Raw genomic sequence first — 19,017 nt, forward strand, 5'->3', positions numbered from 1 at the left:
TTTAACAGTGACTGCCACAGTACCCCGTTCCCTTAACAGTGACCTCCACAGCACCCCGTTCCCTTAACAGTGACCTCCACAGTACCCCGCTCCCTTAACAGTGACCTCACAGTACCCTGCCCCCTTAACAGTGACTTCCACAGCGGCTTGCCCCCATAACAGTAACATCCACAGTGAACGCCCCTTTAACAGTGACCTCCACAGTGCCAGCCCCTTTAACAGTGAGCTCCACAGCAGCTGCCCTTTTAATAGTGGCCCCTGCCCCCTTAACAGTGACCTCCACAGCACCCCGCTCCCTTAACAGTGACCTCACAGTACCCTGCCCCCTTAACAGTGACTTCCACAGCGGCTTGCCCCCATAACAGTAACATCCACAGTGAACGCCCCTTTAACAGTGACCTCCACAGTGCCAGCCCCTTTAACAGTGAGCTCCACAGCAGCTGCCCTTTTAATAGTGGCCCCTGCCCCCTTAACAGTGACCTCCACAGCGCCCTGCCTCTTTAAGGCTAGGGCTACACGACATGTGTTGCGCAACATTTTGTTGCACCAATGTCGCGCAACAATTTTTATAATGATTGGCAATGGTGTCGCACTGCGACATGCTGCGACTGCAACACGACAGTCGCAAAAAATCCATCCAAGATGGATTTTTCTGTGACTGTCGCATCACAGTTGCAGCATGTAGCAGTGCAACACCATAGACTATCATTATAAAAATTGTCATGCGACATTAATGTCGCAGTGTAGTTGTGCCCTATGTGTCGTGAGACATATTGCCAAGCAACACATGTTGTCGTGTAGCCCTAGCCTAAACCTGACCTACAGCAGTGAAGAAAAATGGCTGGGTTGCTATAGAAACCTGGAGTAAAACTGTGTGTATGTGTAGACTAAGAGCCTACAAGCTTCTATTGGCTGATAAGGGGCATGTGACCATGTGCATGGCAGTTGGGATTTAAAAAGAAAGACTTGCAGGCTTGTATTGGCTAATGCAGGTCGCTTTTTGGGAATATCTCAGGAACGGTACGTCCTAGAGAGCTGAGTGGAGATCGGTTCAGTCGTTTGGTCGCGCATAAAGAACAGACAGACGTTGGGACAGACCGAAACTCATTTTTATACACGCTGTACAGAATTATTAGGCAAATGAGTATTTTGACCACATCATCCTCTTTATGCATGTTGTCTTACTCCAAGCTGTATAGGCTCGAAAGCCTACTACCAATTAAGCATATTAGGTGATGTGCATCTCTGTAATGAGAAGGGGTGTGGTCTAATGACATCAACACCCTATATCAGGTGTGCATAATTATTAGGCAACTTCCTTTCCTTTGGCAAAATGGGTCAAAAGAAGGACTTGACAGGCTCAGAAAAGTCAAAAATAGTGAGATATCTTGCAGAGGGATGCAGCACTCTTAAAATTGCAAAGCTTCTGAAGCGTGATCATCGAACAATCAAGCGTTTCATTCAAAATAGTCAACAGGGTCGCAAGAAGCGTGTGGAAAAACCAAGGCGCAAAATAACTGCCCATGAACTGAGAAAAGTCAAGCGTGCAGCTGCCAAGATGCCACTTGCCACCAGTTTGGCCATATTTCAGAGCTGCAACATCACTGGAGTGCCCAAAAGCACAAGGTGTGCAATACTCAGAGACATGGCCAAGGTAAGAAAGGCTGAAAGACGACCACCACTGAACAAGACACACAAGCTGAAACATCAAGACTGGGCCAAGAAATATCTCAAGACTGATTTTTCTAATGTTTTATGGACTGATGAAATGAGAGTGAGTCTTGATGGGCCAGATGGATGGGCCCGTGGCTGGATTGGTAAAGGGCAGAGAGCTCCAGTCCGACTCAGACGCCAGCAAGGTGGAGGTGGAGTACTGGTTTGGGCTGGTATCATCAAAGATGAGCTTGTGGGGCCTTTTCGGGTTGAGGATGGAGTCAAGCTCAACTCCCAGTCCTACTGCCAGTTTCTGGAAGACACCTTCTTCAAGCAGTGGTACAGGAAGAAGTCTGCATCCTTCAAGAAAAACATGATTTTCATGCAGGACAATGCTCCATCACACGCGTCCAAGTACTCCACAGCGTGGCTGGCAAGAAAGGGTATAAAAGAAGAAAATCTAATGACATGGCCTCCTTGTTCACCTGATCTGAACCCCATTGAGAACCTGTGGTCCATCATCAAATGTGAGATTTACAAGGAGGGAAAACAGTACACCTCTCTGAACAGTGTCTGGGAGGCTGTGGTTGCTGCTGCACGCAATGTTGATGGTGAACAGATCAAAACACTGACAGAATCCATGGATGGCAGGCTTTTGAGTGTCCTTGCAAAGAAAGGTGGCTATATTGGTCACTGATTTGTTTTTGTTTTGTTTTTGAATGTCAGAAATGTATATTTGTGAATGTTGAGATGTTATATTGGTTTCACTGGTAAAAATAAATAATTGAAATGGGTATATATTTGTTTTTTGTTAAGTTGCCTAATAATTATGCACAGTAATAGTCACCTGCACACACAGATATACCCCTAAAATAGCTAAAACTAAAAACAAACTAAAAACTACTTCTAAAAATATTCAGCTTTGATATTAATGAGTTTTTTGGGTTCATTGAGAACATGGTTGTTGTTCAATAATAAAATTAATCCTCAAAAATACAACTTGCCTAATAATTCTGCACTCCCTGTATATATCAGAGACTAGCAGAAGGACCCGGCTTTGCACGGGTATATTTCATTTAGTGTTTCTGTGTGTCGTTAAAAGATATCGACAGTATTCCCCATAACAGTGACCTCTACAGCTCCCTGCTCCCTTAACAGTGAACTCCACAGCCCCTCATCCCTTAACACTGGCCCCTCACAGTGCTCCGCATCCTTAAAATGGGACCTCCACAGAAGCCCATCTCCTTAACTTTGACCTTTACAGCAGCCCACCCCTTTAACAGTGAGTTTCACAGCACCCCTGTCACGCCCTGCCCTGTGGGTGTTCTCAGGAGATCTGTCAGAGTTGCTGCACGTGACTCGATCTGACAGTTTGTTTTGTTGTGGGTTTGAACTGAATCCCACCTCCTCCTAGGTGTTGCTCTTTAGATAATTGGTGAGGCTATTTATTCCTCCCTATAGCCTTTGCGGGTTATAGTTCTGCCTTGTGTGAGCTCTGGAAGTTTGGTGGATCGTCTGCTCCAACACATCTCTAGATAAGTCCTTTTTCCTTCTGTGTCTGTTTTTACTAGGCCTCTAGGGTGACGCTAGCTCCTTCAGTTGTTGAAGGAGCTGGGTGCCTCTTCCCCTTTTCCCTACAGCTGAGGGTTTGGTTCAGTGTGTTATAGTCTTAGGTACATGGGCATTTGCATATATACCATCGAGATATGCACATGGGCATAGCAGCTTAGGGAAAGTGTTTTAGGGATTACTAGGAGGTGACCCCTTTGTTTCCCTAGTTTTGCCGTGTTCTGTTTCCTTCCCTTATCTTACCTACCGTGACATTATAACCAGCCTTACCGTCATTTTTTCCCTTGCTGTTTGCAAAATGGAAACTATTGATGCTTTGGTTGATCGCATGCAGGGATTGTCTTTGGAGGTAGCTGACCTGCGCAAATCGCTTGCACGGTGTCAGAGTATTTTGGCGTCTGGCGCTGCCGGGAAACCAGGTCTGCCTGGAACCTAAGGTCGCTCTCCCTGATAGGTTTTCCGGGGGAGGTGATAACTTTGTTCGGTTCAGGGAGTCCTGTAAATTGTATTTTCGTCTGCGTCCGATTTCATCTGGAGACAAAAACCAAAGAGTAGGGATTATTATTTTTCTGCTAAAAGGTGACGCTCAGTCTCGGGCAGGGGGTGCTGTCTGGTGGAGAATCAGTCCCTCCTGTCCCTCGGGGTACTATGACACTTGAACTAGGGGCTGGAGAGGAGCCTATGCAATTGGGTCAGGTTACGTCTTGCTCTGGTAATAGGAATTTTAGGAAGCTGAATAGACTGTGTTACTTCTGTGGTCAAGATGGTCATTTCGTTAATGTGTGCCCTTTTATTAAACCTTGAAGTAGTAATGAAAAACAAATAGGGGATTCCTTCAAAGAAAAAAAAAACTCCCTTACTTTTGGTAGTGTGAATGGGGAGCAGGCATATTCGTATCCTACCTGCAGTACCCAATTCTTCCTGCCTGCCATGGTGGGGCTAGACTCTGGAAATTTTGAGTTAAAGGTATTTGTTGACAGTGGCGCAGGGGTTAATCTTATTGATTTTCAATTTCTTCAGAGTCATGGTTTTCAAACTAGCGCATTAAGCAAAGAGATACCAGTGTTTGCTATAGATTCCGCCCCCCTCTCGCAATGATGTCTAACTCATATTGTTCAGGATATTCATTTGAGAGTGGGTGATTCTCATGTTGAGTTCATTTCTTGCTTTGTTATGAAAGGTTCTGGGTTTACCATGGTTGATAAAACATAACCCTACCATTGACTGGCAAACAAGACATATCAGTAATTGGCGTGAATTTTGTATGAACAACTTGAATTTTGTATGAACAACTTAGTTAGTGCCTCTATTTCGGGGGTGTCCACTAAGGTGTTGCCTCAGTTTATTTCCATTTTTTCGGACGTATTCTCGGAGGGTGGAGCTCAGGAGTTGCCCCCTCACCGAGAGTATGATTGTCCGGTCAATCTTATCCCCGGAGCAAAATTGCCAAAATCTCGGTTATATAATCTTTCTCAACCCGAAAGAGTAGCTATGCGGGAGTATATTGCCGAGAGTTTGGCAAAGGGACATATTAGACCACCTAAGTCTCCTATGGCCGCTGGCTTCTTTCTCGTAAAGAAGAAGGACGGATCCCTTAGACCGTGCCTAGATTTCCGGGAACTGAATATCATTACTGTCTGTGATCCTTATCCCCTTCCCTTGATTCCGGATCTATTTGATCAGATTGTTGGTGCCAAGGTGTTTTCTAAATTGGATTAAGGCCTCTTTCACACTTGCGTTGTTGGGATCCGGCATGCACTTCCGTTGCCGGAGGTGCCTGCCGGATCCGGAAAAACGCAAGTGTACTGAAAGCATTTGAAGACGGAACCGTCTTCCAAATGCTTTCAGTGTTACTATGGCACCCAGGATGCTATTAAAGTCCTGGTTGCCATAGTAGGAGCGGGGAGCGGGGGAGAGGTATACTTACAGTCCGTGCGGCTCCCGGGGCGCTCCAGAATGACGTCAGAGCGCCCCATGCGCATGGATGACGTGATCCATGCGATCACGTGATCCATGCGCTTGGGGCGCCCTGACGTCACTCTGGAGCGCCCGGGGAGCCGCACGGACGGTAAGTATGCTGCTCCCCCGCTCCCCGCTACACTTTACCATGGCTGTCAGGACTTTAGCGTCCCGGCAGCCATGGTAACCACTCTGAAAAAGCTAAATGTCGGCTCCGGCAATGCGCCGAAACGACGTTTAGCTTAAGGCCGGATCCGGATCAATGCCTTCCAATGGGCATTAATCCCGGATCCGGCCTTGCGGCAAGTGTTCCGGATTTTTGGCCGGAGCAAAAAGCGCAGCATGCTGCGGTATTTTCTCCGGCCAACAAACGTTCCGTACCGGAACTGAAGACATCCTGATGCATCCTGAACGGATTACTCTCCATTCAGAATGCATTAGGATAATCCTGATCAGGATTCTTCCGGCATAGAGCCCCGACGACGGAACTCTATGCCGGAAGACAATAACGCAGGTGTGAAAGAGCCCTTAAGAGAAGCTTATAATCTGATCAGAATCAGGGAAGGAAATGAATGGAAAATGGCCTTCAATACCACCGAGGGTCACTTCGAGAACCTAGTCATGCCCTTTGGTTTAACTAATGCTCTAGCAGTCTTTCAGCGCTTTATCAATGACATTTTTCATCATTTGGTGGGGAGGTTCCTTGTTATTTACCTCGATGACATACTAATTTACTCACCCGATATGAAGACTCATCAGGATCATTTGAGACAAGTGTTATTGATCCTTCGGGAGAATAAATTGTATGCTAAGTTGGAAAAATGTGTGTTTGCGGTTCAGGAGCTTCCGTTTTTGGGGTACTTGCTTTCTGCCTCCGGTTTTCGTATGGATCCCAAAAAGGTCCGTGCGGTACTGGAATGGGACCGGCCGGAGAATCAGAAAGCCCTGATGCGGTTTTTAGGATTCACTAATTACTACAGAAAATTCATCCTGAATTATTCCACCATTGTCAAACATTTGACAGATATGACTAGGAAGGGCGCTGACTTCTCTGTCTGGTCGGATGAGGCATTACAGGCTTTTTCTGCTATTAAGAAATGTTTTGCTTCTGCTCCCATTCTGATGCAACCTGATGTGTCTCAACCCTTCATTGTGGAGGTTGACGCGTCAGAAGTGGGAGTCGGAACAGTCTTGTTGCAGATTCCCTCTCCTAGCAAATGGCGCCCATGTGCTTTTTTCTCCAAGAAACTCTCGGCCGCCAAAAGAAATTATGATGTTGGGAATAGAGAGTTGTTGGCCATCAAATTGGCCTTTGAAGAGTGGCGTCATTGGCTAGAAGGGGCTACCCATCCGATTACGGTATTTACTGACCATAAGAATCTGGCTTACCTGCAATCTGCAAAGCGTTTAAATACTAGGCAGGCTAGATGGTCATTGTTTTTTATCAGGTTCAATTTTGTGGTCACCTATCGCCCTGGGATTAAAAACGTCAAAGTGGATGCGTTGTCACGTAGCTTTCCGGGGGGAAGGGGGTGGAGATTTGGAGGTCCCCGCTCTGATTTTGGCTGAGGGGGTGGTGGTTTCCACTCTTTACCCCGAGCTGGAGATGGAAGTGTTGGGGGCTCAAGAAGAGGCACCTGATTCTTGTCCTCCAGGCAAGTTGTTTGTTCCTTCTGAACTGCGATACAAGGTGTTCAAGGCACATCATGATACTGTCCTTGCGGGACATCCTGGAAGTAGATCTTATTTCCCGGAGATTCTGGTGCCCGGGGTTGCGTAAAAGTATTGAGGGCTATGTAGCAGCTTGTGAGACCTGTGCACGCGTGAAAGTGGCTCACACTCCATGAACTTCATTACTGATTTGCAGAGTTTCTCTGGGAAAACTGTGATTTTGGTGGTAGTGGACCGCTTCAGCAAGATGGCTCACTTTGTACTATTATCAGGTTTGCACAATGCGAAAACTCTCGCTCAGGTTTTTATTGATAACATTGTGAAATTACATGGCATTCCCTCTGATGTGGTGTCTGATAGGGGGACGCAATTTGTTTCCAGGTTTTGGAGGGCGTTTTGTTCTCGTCTGGGTATTTAGTTGTCTTTCTCTTCGGCTTTTTATCCTCAGTCGAATGGTCAAACTGAGCGTACTAACCAATACCTGGAGACCTATTTGAGGTGTTTTGTTGCGGAGAATCAGGATGAGTGGTTCTCGTTCTTGTCTTTAGCTGAGTTTGCCTTGAATAACCGTGGGCAGGAGTCAACTAAGTTAATGGGTGAAAGATATAAACGGATGGCTGACAAACATAGAAACATAGAATGTGTCGGCAGATAAGAACCATTTGGCCCATCTAGTCTGCCAAGAGATGTTTGACTGGTCCGGACCTGTGTGTGGGTGATTTGGTGTGGTTGTCCACTAAAAACATTAAGCTGAAGGTGCCCTCTTGGAAATTGGGTCCAATATTTATTGGCCCTTAGAAAATCTCGGCCATTGTCAATCCGGTGGCGTTTCGTCTGGAACTTCCGCAGGCCTGGAAGATCCATAATGTGTTTCAGAGATCCTTGTTGAAGAAACACATTGCCTCCTCCTCCTGTTTTGGTTGATGGTAATCTGGAGTTTCAGATCTCTAGAATTCTCAACTCCTGTGTTCTTCGAGGTTCCCTTCAGTACCTGGTGCATTGGAGGGGATATGGTCCCGAGGAAAGAATGTGGGTTCCAGCTACCGATGTTAATGCTAACCGCCTTGTCAACGCCTTTCACAGGGCACACCCAGATAAAGTTGGACCTGGGTGTCCGGAGGTCACCCGTACAGGGTTGCGGTACTGTCACGCGCTGCCCTGTGGGTGTTCTGAGGAGATCTGTCAGAGTTGCTGCAGGGATTGCTAGGAGGTGACCCCATTCGTTCCCTAGCATTTGGGGCCTAGTCAGTTGTTTTCTTTGTCTTGTCGTGTTCTGTTTCCTTCACTTATCTTACCTACCGTGACAACCCCACTCCCTTGACATTGACCTCAGGGGCCCACCCCCTTAACAGTGACCTATACAGCACCCCGCCCCTTAACACTGACCTCCATAGGGGACCGTCTCCTTATCTGTGACCTCCACTGTTCCCTGGCCCCTTAACAGAGACCTCCACAGCACCTGTCCCTTTAATAGTGACTGCTACAGTATCCCATTCCCTTAACAGTGACCTCCACAGTAACCAGCTCCCTTAACAGTGACCCCACAGTACCCTGCTGACTTAACAGTGACCTCCACAGCAGCTGCCCCTTTAATAGTGCCCCCTGCCCCATTAACAGTAACCTCCACAGTGCCCACCCCTTTAACAGTGACCTCCACAGCGGTGTGCCCCCTTAACAGTAACATCCACAGTGAACGCCCCTTCAACAGTGACCTCCACAGTGCCCGCCCCTTTAACAGTGACCTCCACAGCAGCTGCCCCTTTAATAGTGGCCCCTGCCCCCTTAACAGTGACCTCCACAGTAGCTGCCCCTTTAATAGTGGCCCCTGCCCCCTTAACAGTGACCTCCTCTTTAAGGCTAAGGCTACATGACTACGTGTCGTGTGGCATTTTGTCGTACCAATGTCGTGCAACAATTTTTATAATGATAGGCTATGGTGTCACACTGCGACATGCAACATGCTGCGACTGCGGCACGACAGTCACAAAAAATCCATCCAAGATGGATCCATGTAGCAGTGTAGTTGTGCCTTATGTGTCGTGCAACTTAGTGTTGTCGTGTAGCCCTAGCCTAAAGCTGACCTACAGCAGTGAAGAAAAATGGCTGGGTTGTTATGGAAACCTGGAGTAAAACTGTGTGTATGTGTAGACTACGAGCTTCTATTGGCTGATAAGGGACATGTAACCGTGTGTATGGCAGTTGGGATTTGAAGAGAAAGACTTGCAGGATTGTATTGGCTAATGCAGGTCATTTTTTGGGAATGTCTCAGGAACGGTAAGTCCTAGAGAGCTGAGACCCGGTCTAAAATTTTCCCGGACACCTGATGTACCTGTGTGCCAAATTTGGTGAAGATCAGTCCAGTCGTTTGGTCGCGCATAAAGAACAGACAGACAGACAGACGTCGGGACAGACAGAAACTCATTTTTATAATATAAGAGATATTGTGAACAAACCAGTAATATGGATTAGCTTTCTATTCACCATGGTAAAGCTATAGTAACTAGTGTACATGATATGTATATGCTAGGACACAGCTCTGCGCTCAGCATGCTGATGTCTAGTTCTGTCAATCAAGGGAGGGGGCAGTGTGCAGAGCACAGGATTACAAAAGCAGTGCTCCAAGGATTCAGCCTCACCCCCTGGTGCTCCAACATGTTCATTTGCATATGAAGAAAAACGCTGATATCTTTGCAGCAGTTTAACACGCAGACAAAAGAAAGGTATCATTATATATAGAATGGAAAAAAAGGGAAAATTGCAGCTCTCACCTGTTGCGAGCACGGACAGGCTTGTAAAAATTGATGAGAAAATCCAGCTCTTTTAAACAACAGGAAATACTTTATATATGATGCGGTAAAAACTTTCCAATCCTCATAAGCAAGAAACAATATATATATATATATTTTTTTAAATGTGGCCCCTAATGGGTTTTCACGGTAGTAAAATTTCGATCTTAAATCTCTGTTTCCCATCCAGGGAGACTCTAGACAATCTCTTCTGCCCCTGTCTTCTCAATAGACTGGAGCAGCTGTTGATACTTTTTTCCAGCCATTTCTTGTGTTCTCCATCAGGCTCAGGCAAATCCAGATAACAACACATCAGACAGATTTCTCCAGAAGCTGTACCTTCCCAACCCCATGTACCAGCACGTCCCAAACAAACCGCTGGATTATTACACCTGTGCGTTCCGCAAGTCCAAGTTGCAGAGGTGAGTGGGGATCTGACTTTTATTATGCTATATGCGTGATGTTTAGAAAATCTGACAACTGCAAATATAATCAAAAGAATAGGGACTGGCGAAGATCACAGCAAAAACTAAAACTGTTATAAATCATCACATTAGCCTGCAGTCCTTGCTTCCAATACACATTGCTATAATAGAGAAAATAAAGTTCTTGTAAAAGTGGAATTACTACGTACATACATTACATATCCTGTACTGACCCTGAGTTACAACCTGTACACCAGAGCTGTACTCACTATTCTGCTGGTGCAGTCACTGTGTACATACATTACATTACTTACCCTGTACTGATCCTGAGTTACATCCTGTATTATACTCCAGAGCTGCACTCACTATTCTGCTGGTGGAGTCACTGTGTACATAGATTACTTATCCTGTACTGATCCTGAGTTACATCCTGTATTATACTCCAGAGCTGCACTCACTATTCTGCTGGTGCAGTCACTGTGTACAAACATTACATTACTTACCCTGTACTGATCCTGACTTACATCCTGTATTATACTCCAGAGCTGCACTCACTATTCTGCTGGTGCAGTCACTGTGTACATACATACATTACTTATCCTGTACTGATCCTGAGTCACATCCTGTATAATACTCCAGAGCTGTATTCACTGTTGTGCTGGTGGAGTCATTGTGTACAGTCGTGGCCAAAAGTTTTGAGAATGACACAAATATTAGTTTTCACAAAGTTTGCTGCTAAACTGCTTTTAGATCTTTGTTTCAGTTGTTTCTGTGATGTAGTGAAATATAATTACACGCACTTCATACGTTTCAAAGGCTTTTATCGACAATTACATGACATTTATGCAAAGAGTCAGTATTTGCAGTGTTGGCCTTTCTTTTTCAGGACCTCTGCAATTCGACTGGGCAAGCTCTCAATCAACTTCTGGGCCAATTCCTGACTGATAGCAACCCATTCTTTCATAATCACTTCTTGGAGTTTGTCAGAATTAGTGGGTTTTTGTTTGTCCACCCGCCTCTTGAGGATTGACCACAAGTTCTCAATGGGATTAAGATCTGGGGAGTTTCCAGGCCATGGACCCAAAATGTCAATGTTTTGGTCCCCGAGCCACTTAGTTATCACTTTTGCCTTATGGCACGGTGCTCCATCGTGCTGGAAAATGCATTGTTCTTCACCAAACTGTTGTTGGATTGTTGGAAGAAGTTGCTGTTGGAGGTTGTTTTGGTACCATTTTTTATTCATGGCTGTGTTTTTGGGCAAAATTGTGATTGAGCCCACTCCCTTGGATGAGAAGCAACCCCACACATGAATGGTCTCAGGATGCTTTACTGTTGGCATGACACAGGACTGATGGTAGCGCTCACCTTTTCTTCTCCGGACAAGCCTTTTTCCAGATGCCCCAAACAATCGGAAAGAGGCTTTATCGGAGAATATGACTTTGCCCCAGTCCTCAGCAGTCCATTCACCATACTTTCTGCAGAAGATCAATCTGTCCCTGATGTTTTTTTTGGAGAGAAGTGGCTTCTTTGCTGCCCTTCTTGACACCAGGCCATCTTCCAAAAGTCTTCGCCTCACTGTGCGTGCAGATGCGCTCACACCTGCCTGCTGCCATTCCTGAGCAAGCGCTGCACTGGTGGCACTCCGATCCCGCAGCTGAATCCTCTTTAGGAGACAATCCTGGCGCTTGCTGGACTTTCTTGGACGCCCTGAAGCCTTCTTAACAAGAATTGAACCTCTTTCCTTGACGTTCTTGATGATCCTATAAATTGTTGATTGAGGTGCAATCTTAGTAGCCACAATATCCTTGCGTGTGAAGCCATTTTTATGCAACGCAATGATGGCTGCACGCGTTTCTTTGCAGGTCACCATGGTTAACAATGGAAGAACAATGATTTCAAGCATCACCCTCCTTTTAACATGTCAAGTCTGCCATTTTAACCCAATCAGCCTGACATAATGATCTCCAGCCTTGTGCTCGTCAACATTGTCACCTGAGCTAACAAGACAATTACTGAAATGATCTCAGCAGGTCCTTTAATGACAGCAATGAAAAGCAGTGGAAAGGTTTTTTTGGGATTAAGTTCATTTTTATGGCAAAGAAGGACTATGCAATTCATCTGATCACTCTTCATAACATTCTGGAGTATATGCAAATTGCTATTATAAAAACTTAAGCAGCAACTTTTCCAATTTCCAATATTTATGTAATTCTCAAAACTTTTGGCCACGACTGTACATACATTACATTGCTTATCCTATATTGATCCTGAGTCACATCCTGTATTATACTCCAGAGCTGCACTCACTATTCTGCTGGTGCAGTCACTGTGTACATACATTACATTACTTATCCTGTACCGATCCTGAGTTACATCCTGTATTATGCTCCAGAGCTGTACTCACTATTCTGCTGGTGGACTTTGGTTTAAATACACCTTTAAAAGGGCATTCAGATTATCGGTCATACATTCCCAATTGCACAAGATTCTAGAAGTTGTTTTATGTTTATTATCCGGCTCTATATTCGGCAGATTCTGAATAATTTCCTTCATTTTTTGTCCTCAGGTTTCTGGGCAGTGAGTGTCAAGCAACGTATTTCACGAACACCCAAAGAAGCCGGATTGTGAGTGGATAGCTATGCGGTGCCGCATTGTTCAGACTCTGTTGAACTCGCTGGTAACTTTCCCCATATCCCCCCCTTTGTTCTTCAGCTTTATGAGATCCTTTCACGCACTCTGTATGGGAAACGCAAGCACGCAGAGGTCGGCATTGAGCGGATGATAAAGGAAGGGATATACACAGCAGCGTTCCCCCTTCATGAGGTGAGCAGCTCCATGGCAGAGCTATGCATCTACTACATGGGAGCAAACTACAAAACAACCTTGTGCAGTCTGATTGTCCAGGCATACTTCCATCTGTCCTCTACTTCTTACTGTATGTACATTTGGTAGTATAGCAGGGAGAAGAGGACAGATGGATGGCGGTATGACTGCAGGGTACATTGACTCACATAGCTCTGCATAGGAGCTGTAGACAAATTCAGATTTTCAAAGACTATTTGTAACGTTCCTTCATTGCAGTGTAGAAAATACAATGTAAAAAAATATACATCCCTTGATGCAACTAATCCATTATCTTCTTCTAACAGGGTCCTTATGAGCTACCAGACTATAAGGTGGCCCCAGAAAGCCTCAACCCGCGCCAGATCCTCTTCCAGTACTGGTCCCACTGGTCTCAGTGGTATAAGTATCAGCCCTTGGACCACATTCGGGAGTATTTTGGGGAGAAGGTGGCTATATACTTCGCCTGGCTGGGTAAGTATAATATATTCTAAGTACAGATTTCTGTAGACTAAGGGCTCATGCACACAAGCGTAAGCGTGTGCACTCCGTGGTGCAGATGTGGACCCATTGACTTGAATGGGTCCACATCTGCCAGATATGACCGAAGATAGGACTTCACCTATCTTTCGCGGTGGAGAGGCACAGATCGGAAGCCCGTGGAAGCACTACGAATTGCTTCAGTGGGATTTTGGTCTGTGCCTTCGCAAGGCAAAAAAATAAAACATGTCCTATTTTTGCAATGCAGACCGCCTCTTGTGGATCGAGAACCCATTGAAGTCAGGGGGTCTACATCCTCAAATGGCGTGAACACAAATGATGCCTGTGCATTGCGGAACGCTAGCATGGGCACGGGGGACACAGCCCTAAGAGCTCCCAGTCCTTATTAGATCCTGTTTATTTTGTTGTAATGACATGGAGCTCACACTGGGTGGCGCTAACATCTCCAGAACAACCGCACCAGATCCAGACATAACATTCACAGGATGTGAATTTTTCTGTTGTCTTCACTTTGTTCTTTCAGTATTCTGAAGGGAGATCTTAAACTTTTTAGCATGTCATTTATACGAAGGAAGATGTCCTTTTTGGCTTGGTTTCTGCATGGAAAGTGTGCCAGGTGTTAACAAGTGGACTAGCTCCATTGAATTTGGCTAATCCGCAGTCAGAGAAACTACACGACAAGCTGCTAGTCCGCTGCAGAAATTCGAGGGTCAGTCTCAAATTTCTGTTATGGATTTCACAGCCAATACATGTTGTATTTTTTAGACGTGTCTTTAGCCATGTCAACATACAGCATTGTAGTTTATGTAGATTTTTTGCGTGGATTTTCGTGTGGTGTTCATTGCATTTCCCTACCAAAGTCTGCGGATTTTGATGTGTATTTGCCCCACTTCTGCACTGAAAATCCGCACAAACAATTAGCATGCTGCTGATATCAAAACAAGTCAATTTCCACATGTGTAAAAATCTCATCTGCTTAGCATGTGCGTATGACGCACATTACGAGGATCCGATTTTGGTTCAGCCCCATTAAATAGCGCTAAAGCAGGAGCAGACTCTTGCCGCGGTGTCCTGTGGTGTCTGTGTGGAAACCGCGCCAAAACATTTGTTGGTGCAGTCTGGAAAACCATAAATAACCTGCGGATGCATGAACGACAATTGTCCTTCTCCTCGTCTTCTAGGATTCTACACAGCCTGGTTGCTTCCAGCTGCTGTGATTGGGACATGTGTCTTCATCTCTGGTGTCCTGACCATGGGTACTAACAGAGCAGCGTGAGTGTGAGGGCATCAACAAGCCTTGAACCCAGTGGGTGATACTGACAGAAGATTAACAGAAAACTGTATGTTGTGCTCCACAGGCAGGAGATATGTCAGAGTGAGGAGAAGTACCTGATGTGTCCCTTATGTGACACCTGTAAAAACTGGTACATCTCCGAGATCTGTCCCATGGCCAAGGTACGTCTTCTGGTCACTTCCAACAGTGATCTGATTCCTGGGGTTTGGCATTATAATATGTGTGCCTTCTTCAGGTCGGTTACCTGTTTGATCACCCTGGGACTGTGTTCTTCAGCATCTTCATGTCCTTCTGGGCAGTCACCTTCTTGGAATACTGGAAGAGGAAGAACGCCACGTTGGCTCATCACTGGGACTGCATGGACTTCCAAGAAGATGAGGTGAATTGAGAATTGATGAGCCTCTGTGTAGCTGACCGGTGGATGTGTGGTTTCATGTCATCCATGACTGGTGTAGGGTAACATTTCTATTCACTGGCATGTCATGGACTTGGTGCCACAATGTTCAAGGACCACACTTATCCCAATGTTTTCTTTGACGTTCATATCAATTTCTTTTCTCTCTTTAACAAGGAACGTCCCCGCCCAGAGTTTGCTGCGATGGCACCTCAAATGGAGCAGAACCCAGTTACTGGGGTCAAAGAACCGTATTTTCCAAAGAGGGACCGTCTCTCTAGGATCCTCACTGGTTCCATGGTGATTGTGATCATGGTGAGACTATATGACGTGTAAACTGGTATATATGTGTCAAAATTTAAATTTTTAGGCATCTGAAGTGCCCTTCTAAGATATACAACCCGCAGGATATGACATCATCACCCATAAATTTCCAGTAGTGATGTCATCAGTTATTTTATTTGCCAGGATAAGAAGGAGGTGGCCTCAGCTAGATAGAGGGTCTATGGAGAAATTGTCAACTTCTCTCCTCTTCACAGCTCTGCGTGGTCATGATCTTCTTGGTGTCGGTCATCATGTATAGGGGGATAGTCAGTATGATGATGTATCACACAGGAAACAGCATCCTCATGACACAGGTATGACCTGGGCACAACCAGGGACCCCACTCACCAAAGTTCTCAAGTATCAGCTGTTTAGGCCCTTTAATTGAATGATAAGTGGGTGTTATATACTGCCCCATGGATATGAGTTGCATTGTATATGGTGCTGTTGTAATTGGTGGTATTGTATATGACCACATTGCTACGAATGGCAGAGTACATGGCCCTGCTGATATGAGTGGTAGAGTATATGGTCCTGTTGATATGGATGGCAGAGTATATGGTGCTGTTGATATGGATGGCAGAGTATATGGTGCTGTTGATATGAGTAGATCTGTATATGGCCTCACTGATCAAAATTAGGTTATATACTGCTCCATTTAGTGATTTTTGTATTTTGTTGTTTTCTGTATTTTCAGGCTGGAAACATTGCAAATATCAGCAGCTCAATGGTGAATTTAGTCCTTATCCTTCTAATGAGTCAGGTCTACACCTCACTGGCTGAGAAGCTAACCCGCTGGGGTGAGAAGTACACATGTATTTAGTACATAATCATGTATTATATGGTGGGGGAGTAGTATACATGTAATAGATCATGTAGAAATAGAATACATGTGATAGATGATGGGAAGGAGTATACATGTGGTAGAGAATGAGGAAATAGTACCAGTATATACGTGATCATGAGGAGTAGTATACATGTGATAGATCATGAGGAGTAGTATACATGTGATAGATCATGAGGAGTAGTATACATGTGATAGATCATGAGGAGTAGTATACATGTGATAGATCATGAGGAGTAGTATACATGTCATAGATCATGAGGAGTAGTATACATGTCATAGATCATGAGGAGTAGTATACATGTCATAGATCATGAGGAGTAGTATACATGTGATAAATGATGGGAAGTAGTATATGTGATAGGTGATGTGCAGTGGTATACATGTGATAGATGATTGGAAAATAGTATACATGCGATAGATGATGTGGAGTAGTATACTTGTCATAGATGATGGGGAGTAGTATATGTGATAGATAATTTGAGAGCAGTATACCTGTGATAGATGATGAGAAGTAATATACACCTGATAGATGATGGGGGAGTTTATGTGATAAATGATGGGGGAGTAGTATAATTGTAATAGATCATCAGAAGTAGTATACGTGTGATAGATAATGGGGAGTAGTATACAAGTGATAGATAATGGGGAGTAGTATACAAGTGATAGATAATGGGGAGTAGTATACAAGTGATAGATAATGGGGAGTAGTATACAAGTGATAGATAATGGGAGAGTAGTTTACATGTGATAAATGATGCGGAGTAATATAAATGTGATAAATGATGGGGAGTAATATACACGTGATAGATAATGGGGGAGTAGTATACATGTGGATCTGGTAGAATTCCTAATATTTAAATTAATGGCATTGACACATCAGTCATGCACCACAGGAGCTTACACTCTATATTCTTACAATCCTTCTGAGCTGTGGACGGATGCTGGAGAACAGTCGAGTAATTGTAGTGCCACAAGTTATCAGCTTTCCCGTAAATTGACAGATAAACATGAGAATTATGAGAATTGAGCCTACTGCATCCCTTACACATGTGTGTGATATGTAACAGCACGGTGTCACCTTCTTGTAACCAAATGTCAATTCTAATGTCCCCGCATCATCTTAACCTGTAGGGGGAGCTGCATATTATTTATGTGCAGTGCAAGGCTGACAGACCTCTAGAGGGCGCTACATACTCTGGATGTGTAACGAGCGGTGTTGCTGGAGGCTCAATAACTGCATCAGTGGCAGCTGCTGGGAATGTGAGATTTACCGTAGACCGCGTTCCTTTATATAGCTTTGCTCTGCGGGGACCCGGCCCTCGTCCGGCAGCATTTTGGATGCGTCTCTGCAGAATCTCCAATAAATTCTTTACATCTGTTAAAACTGCAACGAATGTTACAAATCCCAGACGTTCTTTTGCCCTGTTTCTACTTAATAATATCAACACCAGCATAATGAGACAATCTGCAGCTTTTATTTATTTTTTTAATTCTTTACCATTGTCAAGATCTCTGTTTGCTGTCAGATTTTTGCTGCTGATGTGTTGTACTTTTATTAGCACTCTGTAAATACAGGAGAGCGAATGTCAATATCAGAAAAGACGCAGATGGCCAACAGGTCAAACACCAGGACCTGGACCTATGTTGGTTGCCTTTGTTCAGGCCCCATGGCAGCCCCCACCGCACTGATGTTTTCACCTGCACACAGAAGGAGACAGAGCCATATAACAGGGCATGCTGCACATCTGTCATATTAAAGGGACACTCCATACATGCTGAATGTTTTACTGCAATGAATGGTATGTGGCTGACACATTGATGTGATTCCTCCTCACAGAGATGCATCGCACTCAGTCCTTGCATGAAGACGCCTTCACCTTCAAAGTTTTTATCTTCCAGTTTGTGAATTTCTACTCATCCCCGTTCTATGTGGCTTTCTTCAAGGGCAGGTGAGATGGTTCTAGAAGGCCAAATATACCCCTGGAGGGTTTCTGCCGCAGTGTGTGAATGGGATTTCCAAAAACAATCAATGTAACATGGAGTAGATGTAACGTGTGACGAACCTGAGATGTGTCTGTTTGTGTTCTTCAGATTTGTGGGATATCCCGGGGAGTACGGCAAACTGATGGGCATGAGAAATGAAGACGTGAGTAGAGAGGGAACAGACCCTTCTTCATTGATTTTATTTCCCTGTTGTATCTGGTAGATGTTCCATTAACCGACCTCACAGATCATTTGTTTGGGATTAAAGAGCAGGGTCTGCTTTCTCTCCAGACCATTCTCTTGAATGCCAGACTCATCAACATACCATACTGTATATTGTTACGTTATTAAACATGATGGGTAGAGTTCTCCTTTAACTTGACATGTATTTGTCTTGTGGCAGTGCGGTCCTGGCGGATGTCTCATAGAACTTGCTCAGCAGCTCTTCATTATAATGGTTGGGAAGCAGATTGTCAGCAATGTGCAGGAATTTCTCGTACCGTAAGTTTGCTCCACAATAATCCATCCACTGCATTAAGGGGGTTTTCCAGGACCCATTGAATCCTTGAAGGGTTTTTCAAGAATAATGAAATTTTTTAGCTAGTGCCCTCAGCCTGCCTCTTGAAACAGAAGATTCATACTTACGTGCTCCACGCCGCTTCGTTCCTCGGCACAGTCCCTGCAATGCTTTGTTCTGGCGGTGCATGGTCATGGTCACATGCACCACTCTAGGCAATGCCTGACTTCAACGGTCACATGCATCATATCAC

At 44.8% G+C, this 19,017-nt stretch overlaps 1 protein-coding gene across 1 annotated transcript in view; it reads left to right on the forward strand.

The window, feature by feature from the left end:
• Nucleotides 1–19,017, forward strand: part of ANO7 (anoctamin 7) — a 71,814-nt gene that overhangs the window by 31,755 nt on the left and 21,042 nt on the right. Inside the window, exons 6-18 of the mRNA XM_040415610.1 lie at nt 9,924–10,060; nt 12,630–12,687; nt 12,776–12,886; nt 13,213–13,378; nt 14,587–14,677; nt 14,764–14,860; nt 14,935–15,078; nt 15,271–15,408; nt 15,633–15,731; nt 16,115–16,217; nt 18,102–18,213; nt 18,356–18,410; nt 18,651–18,748. Coding sequence (XP_040271544.1) covers nt 9,924–10,060; nt 12,630–12,687; nt 12,776–12,886; nt 13,213–13,378; nt 14,587–14,677; nt 14,764–14,860; nt 14,935–15,078; nt 15,271–15,408; nt 15,633–15,731; nt 16,115–16,217; nt 18,102–18,213; nt 18,356–18,410; nt 18,651–18,748 — 1,409 coding nt within the window. The remainder of the gene's footprint in view (nt 1–9,923; nt 10,061–12,629; nt 12,688–12,775; nt 12,887–13,212; nt 13,379–14,586; nt 14,678–14,763; nt 14,861–14,934; nt 15,079–15,270; nt 15,409–15,632; nt 15,732–16,114; nt 16,218–18,101; nt 18,214–18,355; nt 18,411–18,650; nt 18,749–19,017) is intronic.

The sequence above is a fragment of the Bufo bufo genome, chromosome 1 (genome assembly GCF_905171765.1).
Source record: "Bufo bufo chromosome 1, aBufBuf1.1, whole genome shotgun sequence".
Classification (NCBI taxonomy): domain Eukaryota; kingdom Metazoa; phylum Chordata; class Amphibia; order Anura; family Bufonidae; genus Bufo; species Bufo bufo.